The following is a 16,380-nucleotide window of genomic DNA, read 5'->3' as shown; positions in this document are numbered from 1 at the left end:
TCTGGGCTGACAGCTTCAGAGATTTCAGGGGTTGGAAAGCCACCGACGACCCTTGTTCTTGGTCGCTGAGCCTCTGTAGGGCTGTTTTTGTTACGTGGCTCAGGCACGTAGTCTGTGCTGGTACGCGTATTCATATCGGATTCTTCTTGTTACACAATTTGTTTCCACGGCGGAATTGGCTCCGTATTGTGCATTGATTTTAATGCTCTGCCTTATGCACTGAGTTGTTACACATAAGCACCAAGAATAGTCAGGGCCTAACAAAGTTGTAAACGTCACATCTAAAATGGATATCGATATTTTATCGGAAGGTATCATGAATTATGCCGCTTGAATAATGGCAGATGCCGCGATGCATAGAAAGTCTATTTTGCAGGACCGTCAACTGCCGTTGCGGGGCCGTATATATCAAACCCCGCACCCGTACCATCCGTCTCTCCGGGCCCGGTTTCTCTCTTTTAAGAATCAACGACACCCGAAATACAATAGTCTATTACGGTCAACCTAGCCTCTTTAAACTCATAGATCAAGCATCTCAGTCATGTCTTCTCCTCTTCGTATTGGCTACGTGCCAGAGCACTTCTCAACTCCCCTCTATTTTGCTCAGAAGCACTTTGGTCTTGATGCGGAGCTGATTCCCTTCCCTTCAGGCACCGGCCACATGGTCACTGCTATTCGAGCTGGTGAGATTGATGTAGCTGTTGGTTTGACTGAGGGCTGGATTGCGGGTCTAGGCAAGGAGGGTGTTGAGGGCGATGGCGGATATCGTCTCGTTGGCACATATGTCGAGACACCTCTTTGTTAGTCTTCTTCGCCGTCACGATGATATAGTCACTAACGTATACAGGCTGGGCTATCTCTACTGGTGCAAAGCGACCTGAGATCACCTCTGTTGACTCCCTCAAGGGCGGCAAGATCGGTGTTTCACGCATTGGCTCAGGAAGTTACGTGATGGGCTTTGTCCTAGCCGATCAGCAAGGCTGGTTGACACCCGGCGCCGCAGAGAAGCCCTTCTCCGATACAGTTGTTCTCAACAACTTTGAGAATCTTCGAAACGCCGTCAACAGCGGTGAGGCCGACTTCTTCATGTGGGAGCATTTCACCTCCAAGAAGTTCTACGACTCTGGTGAGATTCGCCGCGTTGGCGAGATTTACACTCCCTGGAGCAGCTGGAAGATCGTTGCTTCTACGAAGCTCACCCAGAATGGTCTAGATGCCCGTGTCAAGGACCTTTTTGGAAAGCTGGATCAGGGCATCAAGCACTTCAATAATAATCAAGAGGAAGCTGTCGCGTACATCTCAAGCAGCCTCGGATACACAGAGCCTGATGCCCGAGAGTGGCTCAAGACTGTCCGGTTCCCTACCAAGACTGAGGGTGTCCAGGCTGAGGTTGTTCAGAACACGGTATCCATATTGAGAAAAGCGGGAGTTTTGGCTAAAGGCAAGGGCATGGAGCCCCAGTCCATGGTGTTCTCGTCATAAGCTGGCCTTAATGACCGATCAATTAGCAAAAGCTACGAACTAGCAACTCCAAATTTATGACTTTTCGTCAATTTGATCTTTTTCCTTCCCCCCTTACCATTTCGCCCACGGCAATTCACTACCCACTTCACCGACCACTATCTCCCTAACGCTCCGGTTCGGTACACATCTTTCGGAGGTGATCGTAAAGATGGGTTAACTGGTTGCAGTTTCTCCCAACAAGAGTCCTTTCTTCCATATTTCTGATTGCGTGAAGTAGATCGATGATGCGCTCTTGGTAAGTCTCAGCGCGCAGCGGCCATAACCGCGCTGAGATGAGTTCCCGTTGAAATTCGTCACAAGAAAGGGATCGACAATAGGAACATGCGGCAACTTTATAGTCTTGATAGGTATGGAAGATATTTCCGGTGGGAAGAATGCCTCCCTCCATGTAGAGGACTTGGTGGGAAAGAAGACGTAGCCCCTTGATGATTTTGTCGACATAAAACTCACGCTTGTCCAGCAATGTATTGTCTGTTGCACAATCAGCTCAACTTTCAAGATAGATAAGGCAGGATATCACTTACCAATAAGTCCGAGGTCCTGTATCCTGGCCCAGTCCCTATCCTCGATGCAATCCCTTACCTCTTCGGGCAACTCTCTCATATCGGCTCTGCAGAAAAGGCATAAGTTGTCGAGGATCAACTGCGTAATGTCTTGAAGTCTTAGCTTTTCGGCTACGGGAGTCAGAAGGAGCCATTCTTTCACCCGGTACAAGTACTTAGCCTTTCTTGCCATGCCAAAGATACCCCTTGAGATGGCTACCTTGTCGAAGAACGGAGAGGATGGTGCTCCTTGAGTTCCGACCATTGTTGGATCCATATAGCTGCTGTAAGTGACTTTCGGATGTCCCAACCAGGCATGAACTTCGAGAATGTAGAATAGAAGGCGAGGGCTGAACTCTTCATAGTTCATCACCTCTTTGCCGTGGACAATATCCAAGACTATTCGGAGAGCGTCCTTAGCTCTCTCATTCCTGAAGTCAATACCATTGGTGTCGTTGGCCATCCTTTTGCGTCCGCCCAGGAGTTCGAAATGGCGCCAGGGAGGACATATTCTGTTCATGCGATCTTCATCAACTGGAGAACTCAGGATCCCGTCTCCTTTCGGCACACAGAGCACGGAGGTTCTTTTGACTCTGTTCAATCGAGAGGCACCATGAGATATGTTGTGTGTGATATAAGGCCGGTATCGAGTCGAAGTCGAACTTTCTTTCTCCGTCGTGGTTCCTTTATACTTAGCCATTGTATTAGAGTTCTTGCGCTTTGAATGCTTTAGGAGCAGGCGGAAAATGTTCTTTCAACTCGGGCGACGGTTTAAGCGCAAATCAACAAAGTTCAATAATGAGTCAAAGAAATAGGTAGGCAGAAAGTATGCATTAAACCGAACTACGGGCATATGTGTAGTAGAAGATAAGACTTTAATTGGATAACTTTGAAAGTAAGTTGTTGGCGCAGCTTGACAGTGTTGGAAATGAATGGGAGGCCCAGATCGATTCACTGACCTCCCGAGAAGATCAGCCAGGAGCTTGGATGTATTTGGGCAAGCACAACGGATACATGCAGCTTCATAGCAAACATCCAGTCCGAAGCCTAAGACGAGGCTGCTTCATTGGTCCTTTCGAAATGAAGAGGGGAGAAACAATATATATCCGTTAGGTTAAGGTATGTCGAATTGTCCTTGGTGTTTGCTACATCAACCGCCCTGTCAACGCGCTTAGATAAATAGGAATGATATTCGAATAAAGATATACCAAATCACTAAGTTTGATATCACAGCATTACATGTTTTAAATCTACTCATATCATTGGCCTTTGAACTTTGGTCAATATGTCTACGTGTTGCTAGTACTGTTGCTGGTTCCTTTTAAATTACCCTATATATTCCTTCACAAATACATCGCATTCACTACATACTTTACTACAGCTACTAGCAAAGAGCTTGGTCCTTTTTGTTTATTAAAGAAATCGGTAAGCCGTCGAACCTTTCGCATTCATACTTATGAATGCTCAATTTTGGTACAAATACTACTAGGTACCCTATTTGCGTTCACCAGTTCGGTATATCTTAAGCATGTCAGGAAACACTCTATTAGAGACCAATATCTTTGATGCATTGGTTTAATATCGTTATCCAAACCACTATATAAAATTATAAAACTAAAAAAGATCTGACTTGGAGTCAACCATACCTATGCGCGATGTTAGTACAAGTGACATCAGAATAGGTTTCACTGATGGGAACCTATAAACCACCCCCGATACCGGCTCAAAAATAGAATCCTTATCTTAAACTTGCGAATGATTACCCCAAAGTGTCACCAAGATCCCCGCTTCGATTAATTGCGTGCTCAAGACCCTGGAATCCAATAACCGTCCGATATCCGCGACCATATTAATGTTATCTCCCTCCCACATTTCTAAACACAACCATCGAAATACCCTCAAAGCCGCAGTGGTCGCTTGCGCTGACATCACCAACTTCTTCGCTTATCGCGACTGGGGCCGAGACGCGCACAGTTGCGCGCATCCGGGGAAACTGATTTCGCATTGGAGATAAGAGATGGCACCGGCTATGTCGACTTTATCAGATGAGGGATCGCTTTCGCAAGAGCGACAGCATGTACAAGACGAGAACGATGTGGCAGTACCTTCGAGCCCGCTACTCGAGTCGAGATCAAGATCACCAGCTGGGTTGAGGGCGAAACTGGGCTTGGGCGGTGTTGCGAGAAGAACCCTTGGCTTTGCGCTGTTATTGCTGACGGTGTTCCTATGGACATTATACAATTTCATCGCCAGTGTAGGGGCATCAAAATGGTAGCCTTCATGACCAAGCTAACATTTGCTTTAGTACATGTTCTCTGATCAAACCTACAACAAGCCTTTCTTTATCGTTTACCTCAACACCTCGATATTCGCAATCTCCTTAATACCCAAGTTCTTCAAATACCTACGGAAGCATGGAATCAGTGGAATGCGACACGATGCGACGCAACTATGGTCCGATTACAAGCACGGCAGAATAAATACGAAATCACTCTATCGAACCGAGGACGAACAGGCAACCGAGCGCTTGATATCGCAAGGATACGGAAGCACCGAAACCGCAACCTCCGAAGAGAAGCTGACGTTCAAGGAGACTGCTGTTTTGAGCTTCGAGTTCTGCATGCTGTGGTTCTCAGCGAACTACTTTGCGTCAGCCTGTCTCGAATACACAAGCGTTGCGAGCGTTACGATCCTGACATCCACGAGTAGTGTCTGGACTCTTATCTTCTGCTCCCTATTCGGAATCGAACGGTTCTCGACAGCCAAGATCTTGGGTGTGGGAGCCTCTCTAGCAGGAGTGATTCTTATCTCGACTGTGGATTTATCCGGCAAAAGCGATGAGGATAGAGGGTCGTTCCCGCACAAGTCACCTACGCAAATCGCGGTTGGAGATTCGATGGCGCTTTTGAGTGCCGTTATTTATGGTCTTTATGTGACTGTGATGAAGCGCAAGGTTCCAAATGAGGATAAGGTCGATATGCAGATGTTCTTCGGGCTTGTTGGTGTTTTCAACGTGGTTCTCCTTTGGCCCATCTTCTTCATCTTGCATTGGACGGGCTTAGAACCGGTGAGTTTTGTTCCGAGCAGTGATGTGACTGAGCTAACAGTGACCAGTTTGAACTACCTCCCAGCAGCACCCTTTGGGGCATCATTATTGTAAGTTCTACCGTTTCACCGAGGTATCAGAAAACTAACACACGATCAGTTCAATGCAGTGTCTTCCTTCATCAGCGATATTTCATGGGCCCTCGCTCTGCTCATGACGACACCCCTTGTAGTGACAGTTGGCCTATCTCTCACAATACCCTTGTCTTTGATTGGCGAGATCTTGCAATATCAGCAATATTCGAGTTTTACCTATTGGGTCGGTGCTGCAGTTGTTTTTGTTTCATTTATTGTGGTAAGCCGAGAGAGCGACGATGGAGAGGAACCCAAAAAGGACGACGACTTGGAGAGATCGGTGGGAGTTTGAGTGTACGGGTCATGAAGATAACGACATATATGAGCTTACGGAATTTTGAGGCGTTTGGGTTGCTTTCAACAGCAAGTTACGGGACAGCAGGGACAAGTTATGCACAGGATGCAAGGCGTTTCAACCGCAAGATACGGCTAGATGAAGAGTTCAGTCACGGAGATATGGAGTTAAGGATGCAATTTAGAATGTTAGATTTCCCGATCTAGAAAATTGCAGGAAATAAGTCTTGATCGTGCAGGGTCTTGAGGGTCCTGTGGTTCTAGACCCTGAACTTCTCATTTATGCTCTCGATCTTGGGCCAAGTACGATGATCTGTGAAGATCGAATCGAAAGTTTGGGCGGGACCATGCGCCTCGGGACCGGGGTTCGGATCGGGGAAGGGTTTGAGGCAGCCCAGATTTAAGATGAGATGACCAATTGTACTGCATTTTGTGAAAGGATGTCACTTAGCTATGGAAGTTGTGGGAAATCGTATCATGCCTGGTAATGGCTGATGCTTTCGTCGAATTCTTTACTTTTGTAATGATTGACAGCTCAGCAGTACTCGTAATAGTATACGAGGACGTATTTGCTTCTTTGGAGCTGAAAGACCCTGGAATATCATCAAAACTCATATCGACTACTCCGTAGATCTCTGTTAAATCTCATCTGCCTTGATTCTCGTGTTCTCTATGCTCAAACGATAGAATGCTTGTCCTGGCCCGGAGCAGCTCCGTTAAACATTCTTCCCTGTCTGACCCAGAGCTTCGGAGCGTTTTGGCGTTAGATCCCTGTTTCCAGCGGGTCCATTACCGATGACACGCCAAAAATCCGATCATGACTTCGCTTCTCCAAGTGGGGGAGCTTCTTTTTTCAGCAGCACTCCGTGTCATGGGCCCTTGTCATGAGGGGGATCTACAGTGCCCTTGTTCCTGATGTGGCGTTGGCGGGAATCAGAGGATTGCGGCGTTTTGCATCATGCTTGATTTGATTTCCATGCGTGAATCGATAATTGATTCGTGGTGTGGCTTGATAAGCAGCTAACTGTGGATAATAGCTTAAGCTCTACCTTTAGCACTTAGGTAGAGACAGCTTTTGAGAATCACTAGCAACGGTGAATGGGCAATTAATTACTTGACTCGATTTTTAGAGGCTCTGATTCATTGCCCCCGTCATAAAAAATAAATCTCCCATGAGGAAGGCATGGCATCATATTTGCTCCTGCTCCGCTTGTAATATCGTTCATGTTGCCTCCTTCATCTCCATTTGCAGGGTCCTCTACCATCTCGACCCAGGCCAGACCGAAATCGACTCTTCCTCCTCCTTCATAACCCTACCTCACATTCACTTTGCCTAACCGATTTCCGGCTCGACCCTAGTCCTCATCATCTTGTCTTCCTCGCTCTTTATTTGGATTATTTTCTGTCCCTCCCTCAATCTTTTTGACAACCAAGTACTACTATCTTCGTTGCACACCAATAACCAAAATCTCGACCTGCAAATAAAACCCAATCCTCCCGTCTACGTGAAGTACAGGCCTGAGGGTGGCCAAGCAACCCAGTCAACTCCAGCGGAGATGGCCTCGCTTCAAGCCGACGTTTCACAACATCCTCAGCCTCAGCCTGCTTCCGACTCTCAACCCCAACCCCAAACCGAACCTCAACACCGCCAACATGACCTCTCCTTAGCCGAGTCTGTCGCCATCGCTACAAGATCGGTGCACGCAAAGCTTAACAAACTTATTATCGCCCGGCTACCGCTTGCGTTGCCTCCTCTTGCTACCGATTCATCTGCTTATATCACTGGCCTACTCCACGTTACACCTATCTATGTGGCCTTTGAGACGATGTGGCGCGACATACTCGAGTCGGGCTTGCCAGTAGATTTGCCTGAGGAGGACGACGAGACCTGTGAGCCGGAAACTCCACCAAACTCAGCAGAAACTGCATTCCCAGCTTCCGATCTTCACGAACTGTCAAGTTGCAGCAGGATGCAATCGATGCTCCAGCAAATGTATCTTCCGGGATTAATGCGTTCAGATCGTCTCAAAGCTGACATTGCCAATCTGGCGGGGTGGTCCGATGACACTGTTGAAGAGCAGTTACGGCTTGTCGAAGAAAATGGTCGATTGGGGGAATTTGTACAGCACATCAAAAGAACTGTTCAACACAGACCTCATGTGCTGATGGCTTATTCCTACATCTTGTTCATGGCACTCTTTGCTGGTGGCCGTTTTATCAGAGCTACACTCGAATCAGCTGGAGACGACTTTTGGGACCGGTTACCTTCGCCAGTTCAGCCGAACCGTCTCCCCTGTGAAGAGAGATCAAGGCCAACTAAGCGTGCAAGTGGCTTGTCCGACGAAGAGATCCCGATAGACGACTTTCACTGCCATGCGACTCATACGATGCCTCTCCGATTTTTCCACTTCCAGACTCCTGAGGACGGGGAAGATTTGAAACGCGAATTTAAGCAACGACTCGCTAGCATGGAGGGGCAACTCACCGCACGCGAGAAGCAGGATATCGTTCAAGAGTCGATTTGCATTTTCGACAACATGACACTTTTGGTTCAGCAGCTCGACATGGTCTGTGATGACCCAGCGCGTACGGAAAGTGGCGGCAGTACGACCTCGTCACTATTTGATTTGGTCGATCAACTGCACCCGTTTCGCTCTCGTCTCAGGGATAGTGTTTCTATCGCAAGAGACAGAATTCAGCGATCTACACCAAGTGGCACTAAATTAGTCTGGAAGATCTGGAACTACAGTGCAACCGCATCGACAGTGGAGCCAGAGAGTGGGATTAAGCTCCCGATCGGCCATCCTGGTCTCTCCAAGGATGATGCTGCAGCCATTGAACTCTGTCCAGCCTTTTCCAAGTCTGTGAGATTCGACAAGACCTTGCCGCGACCAATGCGCCCGTCAGCCAAAACAAACACGACCCAGCACGAGCTGAAAGATTGCCTTCAAGTTGCTGCCAAGAAGTTTGATAGTATGAGCCTCTTCAACTGGTTGATAGTATTGACCGTTGGTGTTATCCTGCTGGGAGCATTGTGCTCTTCCAGGCGTGGCCGCGAAGTAATGATTATTGAAGCATGAGAGGAAAAATTGTTTCACACAGCGATTGCATTTTGTTTGGCGTTTTAAGGAGTTGAAGGATCAGTATAACCCTCATTGGGGAGAAACACGTCTATACCTGGAGTCGGTTGCATTTTTATACCTAGAGCACACGTACACGATTGTACTCGATACCCGGCCCACAGCCTTTCAGCATTCCACAAAGAAACGATCACGACCCTAGATTCAGAGATAGCTAGTTTACGTCACAATACATAAACGATATATCCTTGAACAAGATTATACTGTAATTCCAATTTGTTGATGCTACCTTTTTAAACTGTCATTCCTCGTGAATGCTATCTGTAAATTCCCTTTATGAACCCGCCTGAGTGCTCGAGTCTCTGTGGAGATCTCTGCTAACATACATGTTTGAAACGCCCATGTTGGCTGAAGGGTATCGTAGAATATCAAAGAAACGCCATGCGCTTTTACAACATGCTACCAACTCGTTACTCATCATCTTCATCATCCCAATCACTACCCACATCAGCCCAGCCCGCCATGTATCGCTCACCACCAAAATCTCCGATTTGTCTCAAGTACCGAGCTCGACCTTCATCCTCCTGCCACTGACGTACGATGGAATCGTCAGACGCGCTGACCATTTTGCCATCGTAACTCCAGCTGACGTTTGAAACTTCACGTTGATGGCCGTGGACAAGAGCTGTACCATTGCGGAATATGGGGATTGTAGAGGAGGTGGGTTCAGCGCCTGCGGCAGATGAGAATGAGCGGGAGGGTGTAGGTGCAGATCCAGGTGGATCAAGGAGGTGAGCGCGCTGGGCACAAGCAGATCGAAGATATCGCTCGTCTGTGGGGAAGAGCACGACTGAAGACTCGGAGCTACCCACTGCAAGGAGGTCAGATGAGTGGGAGAGGCCCTTGGGTCGCATTCTGCACTTGACAAAAAATGTTCGTGCTGCGAAAGAGTCATGCTTAAAACCATAAAGCGGTCCTAGGCCCTGGGCTTCGATTGGTCTCCTCTTAGTGGCGAGGTCTTTGAGTTCAGGAGCGTGGCCAAGCATGAGATGAGACATGGAGTAAGCGTAGATGGTGTTATCTTTGCACACTGCGTACATACGGGCGGTATCACTGCTGAGAGACAGAGAGGTGATGCCATACGAACGCCAGGCGTGGTTGGAGGGGACGGTGGTAGCTGAGAGAGGGGTGCTCTTTTCTTGGTGACGACGGTTGATGTACCGAAGGTCCCAGAGCTTGACAACAGCTTCGGCCTCAGAAGCGGAGAGCAAAAGATGTTCACGACCAGCGGGAAGCCATTGGATTGCAGTAACAGAAGCAGGTGAGGTCTTACCATGGGCAGTACGCTCATGGGTGTTGTCAAGAGTGTTCACGGTCGAGGCCTGGAATGGTCTGATGGCCTCATCTCGAAAAGTGACGGTTCGACGGCCTGTCTCGCTGCTACTAAGTGTTGAGAAACTTCTCACATGAGAATAAGGGCACCTCAAATCCCACAGGCGAATTCGACCAGCCTTGTCTGATGTTGTCAATACGTTGCCAATAGATTGGCCCTTCTGCCAAGCGATCTGTCGAGTCGAGTTATAATGGCCATCTGCAAGTCTAGCAGCAATAGACTTGGTCGTAACATCCATAACCAGAGCTGCGTCACCGGCTGTAGTCGCAAGGCGCATATCATCTTGGGAAAAGTCCATATCCCAGATGGCATTGTCATGAACCGAGTAAACACCCAAGTCCTTTTCCTCGTTGGGATCATCGTTTGGAGAAGTGTCGAAGAACCTAACACAACCTTCTTCGTCACCGACAGCCGTCACGGGGGCATTGTGAGTGCTTGTAAGGCAGAAGGGGATGGTACGGCTGCCACTAGGAGTTAGACATTCATAAGAATCGATGCAGCGGCTGTGAAACCTTGCGGTCTCGGTTCGAGGGTCGCATGCTGGTGTGTGAAGATATGGTTGGCCAGTTGAATATCCAAGTCCATGCTCTCTGTTGAGTAATTGTGATGCAACGCCTCTATCGGCGAACTTTCGGATTGATCTAGGTGCGTAGTTGGCTAGCTCCTAGTGATGATGTCAGTGACGCCAGGGACTTTGGGGATAATCACATACGTTGACAGGCTGAGGTTCCTCAGAGATGCTGGGTGTATTAATGAGAAAGGGTGACTTTTTAGGCGTTCGAGCAACTCCACGGCTGGTCTTGAAGAAACTGCTCTGAGGTGGTGTAAGTAGAGATCGCGTGAGCAATTTCCAGACCAAGCCAAACTTACCAGGGTAGCTTTTCTATAGCTATCAAGACTCTCCAGACTAATCTGGCTTTCTGACATTTGAATTTCATTATCATAACCGACAAGTGTATTGCTTGAGGAAGAGGTAGTTGTGGTATTGAACCGAAGTGGTGGCATATCATCCAAGTTCAGTGTTGGTCTCTTGAAGACAGCCTCGTCACCCGAAGCCTCAGCCTGAAGCTTTCTCTTCCGCGATTCATCCTGGAATCTATCACTTGGAGAAGAAGGTAAAATAGGATCACTATGAAAAAGCGATTGGGGCGAAATGGGCTGCTGGTTAGTATCAGACTCGTCCAAGCTCCCAAGAGCAGTTCTAAACTTTGGCAACGGCTGAGTCTGAAACTGTCTTGGTTGCCAGAAGCGATTAAAGCGACGGGGCGTTATCGAGGGTGTTCCTTTTGGTCGTGACGATGATGCAGGCGTTGGAAGAGTATCTGGGCCATCGGAGGACATGGCAGGCAACGATGCCCTGTTGAAGCCGCGAGAGGCTGGGCTGGGCTGGACTGGGCTTGGGAGTCGAGTCTGACGATATATGCGGGCGAAGAGGTCACAGTTCACGAGTTGATGAGACGAATTCTTGCAGAAACATAAGATAAGATCAGAACATGTCGAACATTGAATAGTTATGGTGGAAAGAAGAAGCTCCAATTGCAGAATTAGTTTGGTTGCCAGAGGAGCCAAAAGGCCGGGCTGGGATGGGGTTGAAGCGAGACGAGAGTGGACCATGCCAATGTCATAGGCCAAAGACGCGGTCGCGAAACCGCGGAGCGTGTAAATGGGCGATGATCTCGCGTAGAATGGATTTTTGCTGGTACGTAGCGCCACAGTTGGGGAAGACCGTAAAACGTCAGTCAGTGCAACTAGCCGACGGGACGTCAACTGTGGCTCAAAGCTCTACTAGGTACTGGTAACTGTAGCTGCAGGGGTCAACGATAGCGGATGTGGCGACTCCCGCTTTTGGCGGTGGCTGCAGGATTGGATTTTCTTTTTTACCCCCTGAATATGATATCTTTTGAATGATTCATTTAACCCAAGACAAGTAATGAAGTAATGAATCACGGCTTCGCCGGGGGTCGTTGACGTGATGAGCAGTAATTGAGTCACAACTGGGGTTTGAGCGAAAACGGGCAATGAAGAATTGAGTTGTTGAGTCACGGTCTGCACGGGACTTGAAGGCAGTTCAACTGACGGGAGAGCCGTGATATTCTCCACTGTCAGCGGGCCATTCCCCGGAATTTCGAACTCTTAATGCAAGGATACGTAGGTAGAAGCAGTCTCGTGAATGATGCCATCAGTGATTACTGCAGGTACTCAATGCTATAAAAACATGTATTTTAAGTACATAACTTACCTACATATGTGTGGTACATATCACTGCATATGACAACTCATCAGCACCAATAGCCTTCAAGCAGTATCGTGGCCATCTCACGTTGGTTCTGTCATTCAAATCCTCAAATCCTTTAATCCTTTAAAGTGCCCCTATTTTCACTCGTCCCCATTCGCTACTCTTCCCCTCCACTCCCTCTCAGCCTTGTCTTACTTTTAACATGGGCTTGTCTCCCGCCAAAGCCGATGGCCCGTTCACCGATAGCCACTCCTAGCATCCACTGGAAGAAGCAACGCAACCCTTGAGAGTCCCATTGGAAGGCCAATGGTGTCATCTCTCACCATAATCACTCTCTCACAATCACTGTCCTCCCCGTCTCCGTAATACGCAATCCCTTATTTTTCTCCAGACATTTTTGTTCCTGCACCTCTCTCTTGTTATTCTTTCTCGCACCTGTCCTCCCTCTTGACCTATTTTTTATTTTTCTCCGGCCCAGATTGATTTCTTTGCGCGCACAAGGTAAAACCATGTGCCGTTTTCTGGTGAGTCCCCTATAATCAAGATCACTTATCTATACCTCCGAAGCCGGCTTCTTGGTCGCACGCAGAACACAACACTGACACCGTAACTCTTTCAGGTTTACAAAGGGAGTGACGAGATTCTTCTATCAAAGCTGATTCTCGATCCTACGCATTCTATTCTCAAACAATCATTCGATTCTCGGTTACGTCTCGTGGGTCAACCTCGATCAATTTCTTTGACCGACAATCAAAGGAACGTCATATCATAACTGACACATACAACCATCTACAGGATACGAGACGAGGTCAGAACAACGCAGATGGCTTTGGCATAGGCTTCTACACCGACCCTAAACTTGGCTCAGCGCCTTGCCTTTTCACATCGACCATTCCCGCCTGGAATTGCACCAATCTGCAGCGAATCGCTTCAAAGACCGCCTCCCGCCTAATCTTTGGCCATGTTCGTGCCACGACCGAAGGCTCCCTAAGCGAAGACAACTGTCACCCTTTCACACACGGTAGTTTGATGTGGATGCACAATGGCGGTCTGGGTGGATGGAAATACATCAAGCGTCGCCTGGGCGAGCGTCTCGCCGACAAGTGGTATCTGGGCGTCAAAGGCGGAACAGATAGCGAGTGGGCATTTGCCCTCTTCCTCGATACTCTTGAGCGACTTGGCCACGACCCAAGCGCTTGCCCCGAAACCGGCTTTGGCCCGACTATTCTTCGAGAGGCTATGAAGCGCACGATCGCGCAAATCAACGAGATGACCGATGCGATTCCCGAAAGCATACTGCAGAACGAGGATGTTGATACCAGAAGTTTGCTCAACTTTGCTGTCACCGATGGTCATAGCGTGATCTGCACTCGATACATCAGCAGTTCCAAGGACGAGGCGGCTAGCTTGTACTATTCTTCCGGAACCCAATGGACAACGCGAACACAATCCGCGAGTGACAAGCAGTACCAGATGGAACGCAAGGATCGGGGCGCCGACATTGTACTTGTTGCAAGCGAGCCCCTGACGTTTGAGAGAGGTATGTAAATTGCTCTGGGTATGGAAGAGGAGAGGGGCTGACTTGAAGCAGAGAATTGGGTCAACGTACCGACAAATTCCATCTTGACAATCCACAGACAGACCGTCATGGTCCATCCAATAATAGACAAGTACTACGAACGTGATCCTCACCACGTTCGCTCCAGTGCATTTGTCCAGGCCAAGGGACTTACGTCAAATGAGAAGAACCGAAGTGACGTTGCTAGTCCTGCGGGAGTTGATCGGCAGCAACAGGAGCTTGAGGGCTACCGCAAGATGATGACAAGCACTCTCAACTTTGGCCCACCTAGGAGCCTCAGTCCCGATATGTGCCGTCAAACCAGAAAGATAGCCCCTGTGTGTGAGTCGATACCTGTGCCTCAACCACAAGCGCAGCCTCCACCTGCACAGACAACCCCTCCAAGTGAACAAGGCAACAAACCAGCCCCAGCGCAGGGAAACATCAAAGTTAAGAGACGATCTGTCCAGCTGCTGGATGGCAACCAAGGCCAAAGTTCAAACGATTACGATCAAATCTCCGATACCGAAGAGCCAGCGAGGGCAGACGTGCATAATCCTAGGAAGCTTTCGCGGTATTTTCCCGAGCTGACTCTTGCATCGCATGCGGGGTCTTAGAAGAAGGGGGAGGGGAAGGCTGGGGAACAGAGCAGCGTAATCAGGGGAGATGGCATGATAGAAGGGGCCGAACGGGTGCGCGATTTGGTTTGAGTTTATTTTATGACCTTGTGTACTTGGGCATTGCACCGAATATCTCGGCGCTTGTGGCATGGTGTTGAGGTGTGAATTTCAGTGGGTGTATTCTACCTAGATTGGCATTTCGGAATGTTTTTTTCGTCTCTCTTTACTTTCGTGGATACCCTCTTATCGGAACCATATCGGGTCATAAGAACAAAATGGGAGTCAAAGTTTACTGCACGACGACGTCTCTATGCTTTAAAAAGGGCTCGGTTAATATGGTGACAGACACGTTTAACTTTAGGCAACAATGGCTTTTGCCGTCTCATTGTCAAGCCAGAGTGCTCATTCGCTGTCACTCGCCCCTTTCACGGCCAAATGCGCGTGAGAGTTCAACAGCTCCCACATAATATCACGAACAGGACACACAGGTGCGCCATACTGTTGAGGCACTGGCAAATAGGGGGAAATACGTGGTGGCGATGACTTCAGAGGCAGAGTGTTACTCCATGGCTGCCTCCAAAAGAGCCCGCCCTCAACGATGACAACCGCTGGGACACATACCTTACCTTCCTTAACTGCCAAAGGACGTTTGGCGTCGCTCAACTCGCGAAAGCGGTGCTTTTCAACGCTTTTGCAACAACTTAAACTCTACATTCATTGCCTCTTCAAATCTACTTAAACGTGAAGCTCTCGTCACCACATCCTTTTCTCTCCCCCCTGACTAAGGTATACGATACGACATATATATTGAGCAGCGAGTAACACTGAGCAGCGATATGCCTTGCGGTATCGCCATCATCCGGTACGAGCAATGTCTGCACATGCTCCTCTTCAAGGTCGGATGCACTCATGGTTGCACAGAGCTCTGCCCTCCATCGCGTCAAAAAGTCCTCGTCGTCACTAGTTACCTCTGGCTCTGTGAGGATTGCCACAAACGTGAATTCAACACAGAACTCGCCCAGCGAGACCTCGAATGGACAAATCTTCAACGCGGAGTCCCTCAGGACTATCCCCCCGAGCAGCGGAACATGCTGAGCATGGTTTTGCAGGGCCGCGAGTGCCTTGACAACGCGTTCCGCGCCAGTGCCCACGCCATGAAGCTCGAAGAGATCCAATGGGTGGCAGAGTGGACCTATGAGTATGGCCTTATGCTATACGATGTAACGGTCGCGAGGAGATGGGTTCGAAGCAGGGCTTTGAGGAGGATAGACCAGCTGAGGAGCTTGCGTCTTTGGGATCTTGTCGTGATCAAAGATGGACTACGATGTTCTAAGGAGCTCTTCGAGGACCAACCAGAGGAAACCTACTGGACGATCAGTGGTGAGTAAAGCCTTCAGGGGTATTACAGAGGAGAGAACCTGACTTGGCCCAGAGCAGTTCGCCGAGCAACATTATGACCGAGCATGCGAGGTACAGCACCCTCAGCCAAGTCGACCACAGCCCCCTTTGTTTGTTGAGATTGAGAATACACATACACCTGAGACAAAGGAAAGCACTGAGTCCCCTGACATGATGGACTGGATCCAAGATGGCGAGGATGATGATGACAAGGACTCCGTAACTGAGGAACCTCCTCCATCACAGCCACTCCCTGACGAGTAACTCCACGACACTGCTACGACACACGACTACCCACGTCTCGCTGAGCCAGTAGTTGCACCCTAAGTACCAAGTAGGCGGGCCTCGAGGAGGAGACCCGAAGCTCTGGTCGGCAGACGCGGTTATCAACTTTGATTAAGATGCCGTAACACAAACTCCCCCAGCGTTGCAATACACCCACGGCCACGGCCACAGCACAGCACAGCACAACCCACGCTCGCCCGCATCATTCTGTATGTGCATAGTTTCAAGTAAGAGGTATAGGAAATCGAAACTATTCTCAGATTGATAACG

General features: G+C 48.8%; 7 protein-coding genes across 7 annotated transcripts; 5 read left to right on the top strand and 2 right to left on the bottom strand.

Annotated features, from left to right (window-relative positions):
• Nucleotides 1-541: 541 nt before the first annotated feature.
• On the top strand, nucleotides 542-1,482 carry FTJAE_11149 (uncharacterized protein; the record flags this gene model as incomplete). Its single annotated transcript, XM_037344062.1, has 2 exons — nucleotides 542-800; nucleotides 848-1,482. The coding sequence occupies 2 exons, from the start codon at nucleotides 542-544 to the stop codon at nucleotides 1,480-1,482; spliced, it is 894 nt and encodes a 297-aa protein (XP_037201799.1).
• Nucleotides 1,483-1,627: 145 nt separating this feature from the next.
• On the bottom strand, nucleotides 1,628-2,766 carry FTJAE_11148 (uncharacterized protein; the record flags this gene model as incomplete). The annotated part of the gene is made up of 2 exons (XM_037344061.1): nucleotides 1,628-1,995; nucleotides 2,049-2,766. 2 exons carry the CDS (start codon nucleotides 2,764-2,766, stop codon nucleotides 1,628-1,630), a joined length of 1,086 nt encoding a protein of 361 aa, XP_037201798.1.
• A 1,317-nt stretch (nucleotides 2,767-4,083) lies between these two features.
• Nucleotides 4,084-5,538, top strand: FTJAE_11147 (uncharacterized protein; the record flags this gene model as incomplete). Its single annotated transcript, XM_037344060.1, has 4 exons — nucleotides 4,084-4,320; nucleotides 4,372-5,133; nucleotides 5,181-5,222; nucleotides 5,272-5,538. 4 exons carry the CDS (start codon nucleotides 4,084-4,086, stop codon nucleotides 5,536-5,538), a joined length of 1,308 nt encoding a protein of 435 aa, XP_037201797.1.
• Nucleotides 5,539-7,096: 1,558 nt separating this feature from the next.
• Nucleotides 7,097-8,620, top strand: FTJAE_11146 (uncharacterized protein; the record flags this gene model as incomplete). Its single annotated transcript, XM_037344059.1, has 1 exon — nucleotides 7,097-8,620. The coding sequence occupies one exon, from the start codon at nucleotides 7,097-7,099 to the stop codon at nucleotides 8,618-8,620; it is 1,524 nt and encodes a 507-aa protein (XP_037201796.1).
• Nucleotides 8,621-9,090: 470 nt separating this feature from the next.
• FTJAE_11145 (lethal(2) denticleless) lies at nucleotides 9,091-11,354 on the bottom strand (the record flags this gene model as incomplete). Its single annotated transcript, XM_037344058.1, has 4 exons — nucleotides 9,091-10,474; nucleotides 10,526-10,677; nucleotides 10,726-10,827; nucleotides 10,884-11,354. 4 exons carry the CDS (start codon nucleotides 11,352-11,354, stop codon nucleotides 9,091-9,093), a joined length of 2,109 nt encoding a protein of 702 aa, XP_037201795.1.
• A 1,404-nt stretch (nucleotides 11,355-12,758) lies between these two features.
• On the top strand, nucleotides 12,759-14,424 carry FTJAE_11144 (glutamine amidotransferase; the record flags this gene model as incomplete). Its single annotated transcript, XM_037344057.1, has 3 exons — nucleotides 12,759-12,773; nucleotides 13,045-13,789; nucleotides 13,841-14,424. The coding sequence occupies 3 exons, from the start codon at nucleotides 12,759-12,761 to the stop codon at nucleotides 14,422-14,424; spliced, it is 1,344 nt and encodes a 447-aa protein (XP_037201794.1).
• An 839-nt stretch (nucleotides 14,425-15,263) lies between these two features.
• Nucleotides 15,264-16,089, top strand: FTJAE_11143 (uncharacterized protein; the record flags this gene model as incomplete). The annotated part of the gene is made up of 2 exons (XM_037344056.1): nucleotides 15,264-15,807; nucleotides 15,860-16,089. 2 exons carry the CDS (start codon nucleotides 15,264-15,266, stop codon nucleotides 16,087-16,089), a joined length of 774 nt encoding a protein of 257 aa, XP_037201793.1.
• Nucleotides 16,090-16,380: the final 291 nt, after the last annotated feature.

The sequence above is a fragment of the Fusarium tjaetaba genome, assembly GCF_013396195.1.
Source record: "Fusarium tjaetaba strain NRRL 66243 chromosome Unknown NRRL66243_c0000271, whole genome shotgun sequence".
NCBI classification, from domain to species: Eukaryota; Fungi; Ascomycota; class Sordariomycetes; order Hypocreales; family Nectriaceae; genus Fusarium; species Fusarium tjaetaba.
This window is presented reverse-complemented; position numbering and strand designations above follow the sequence as displayed.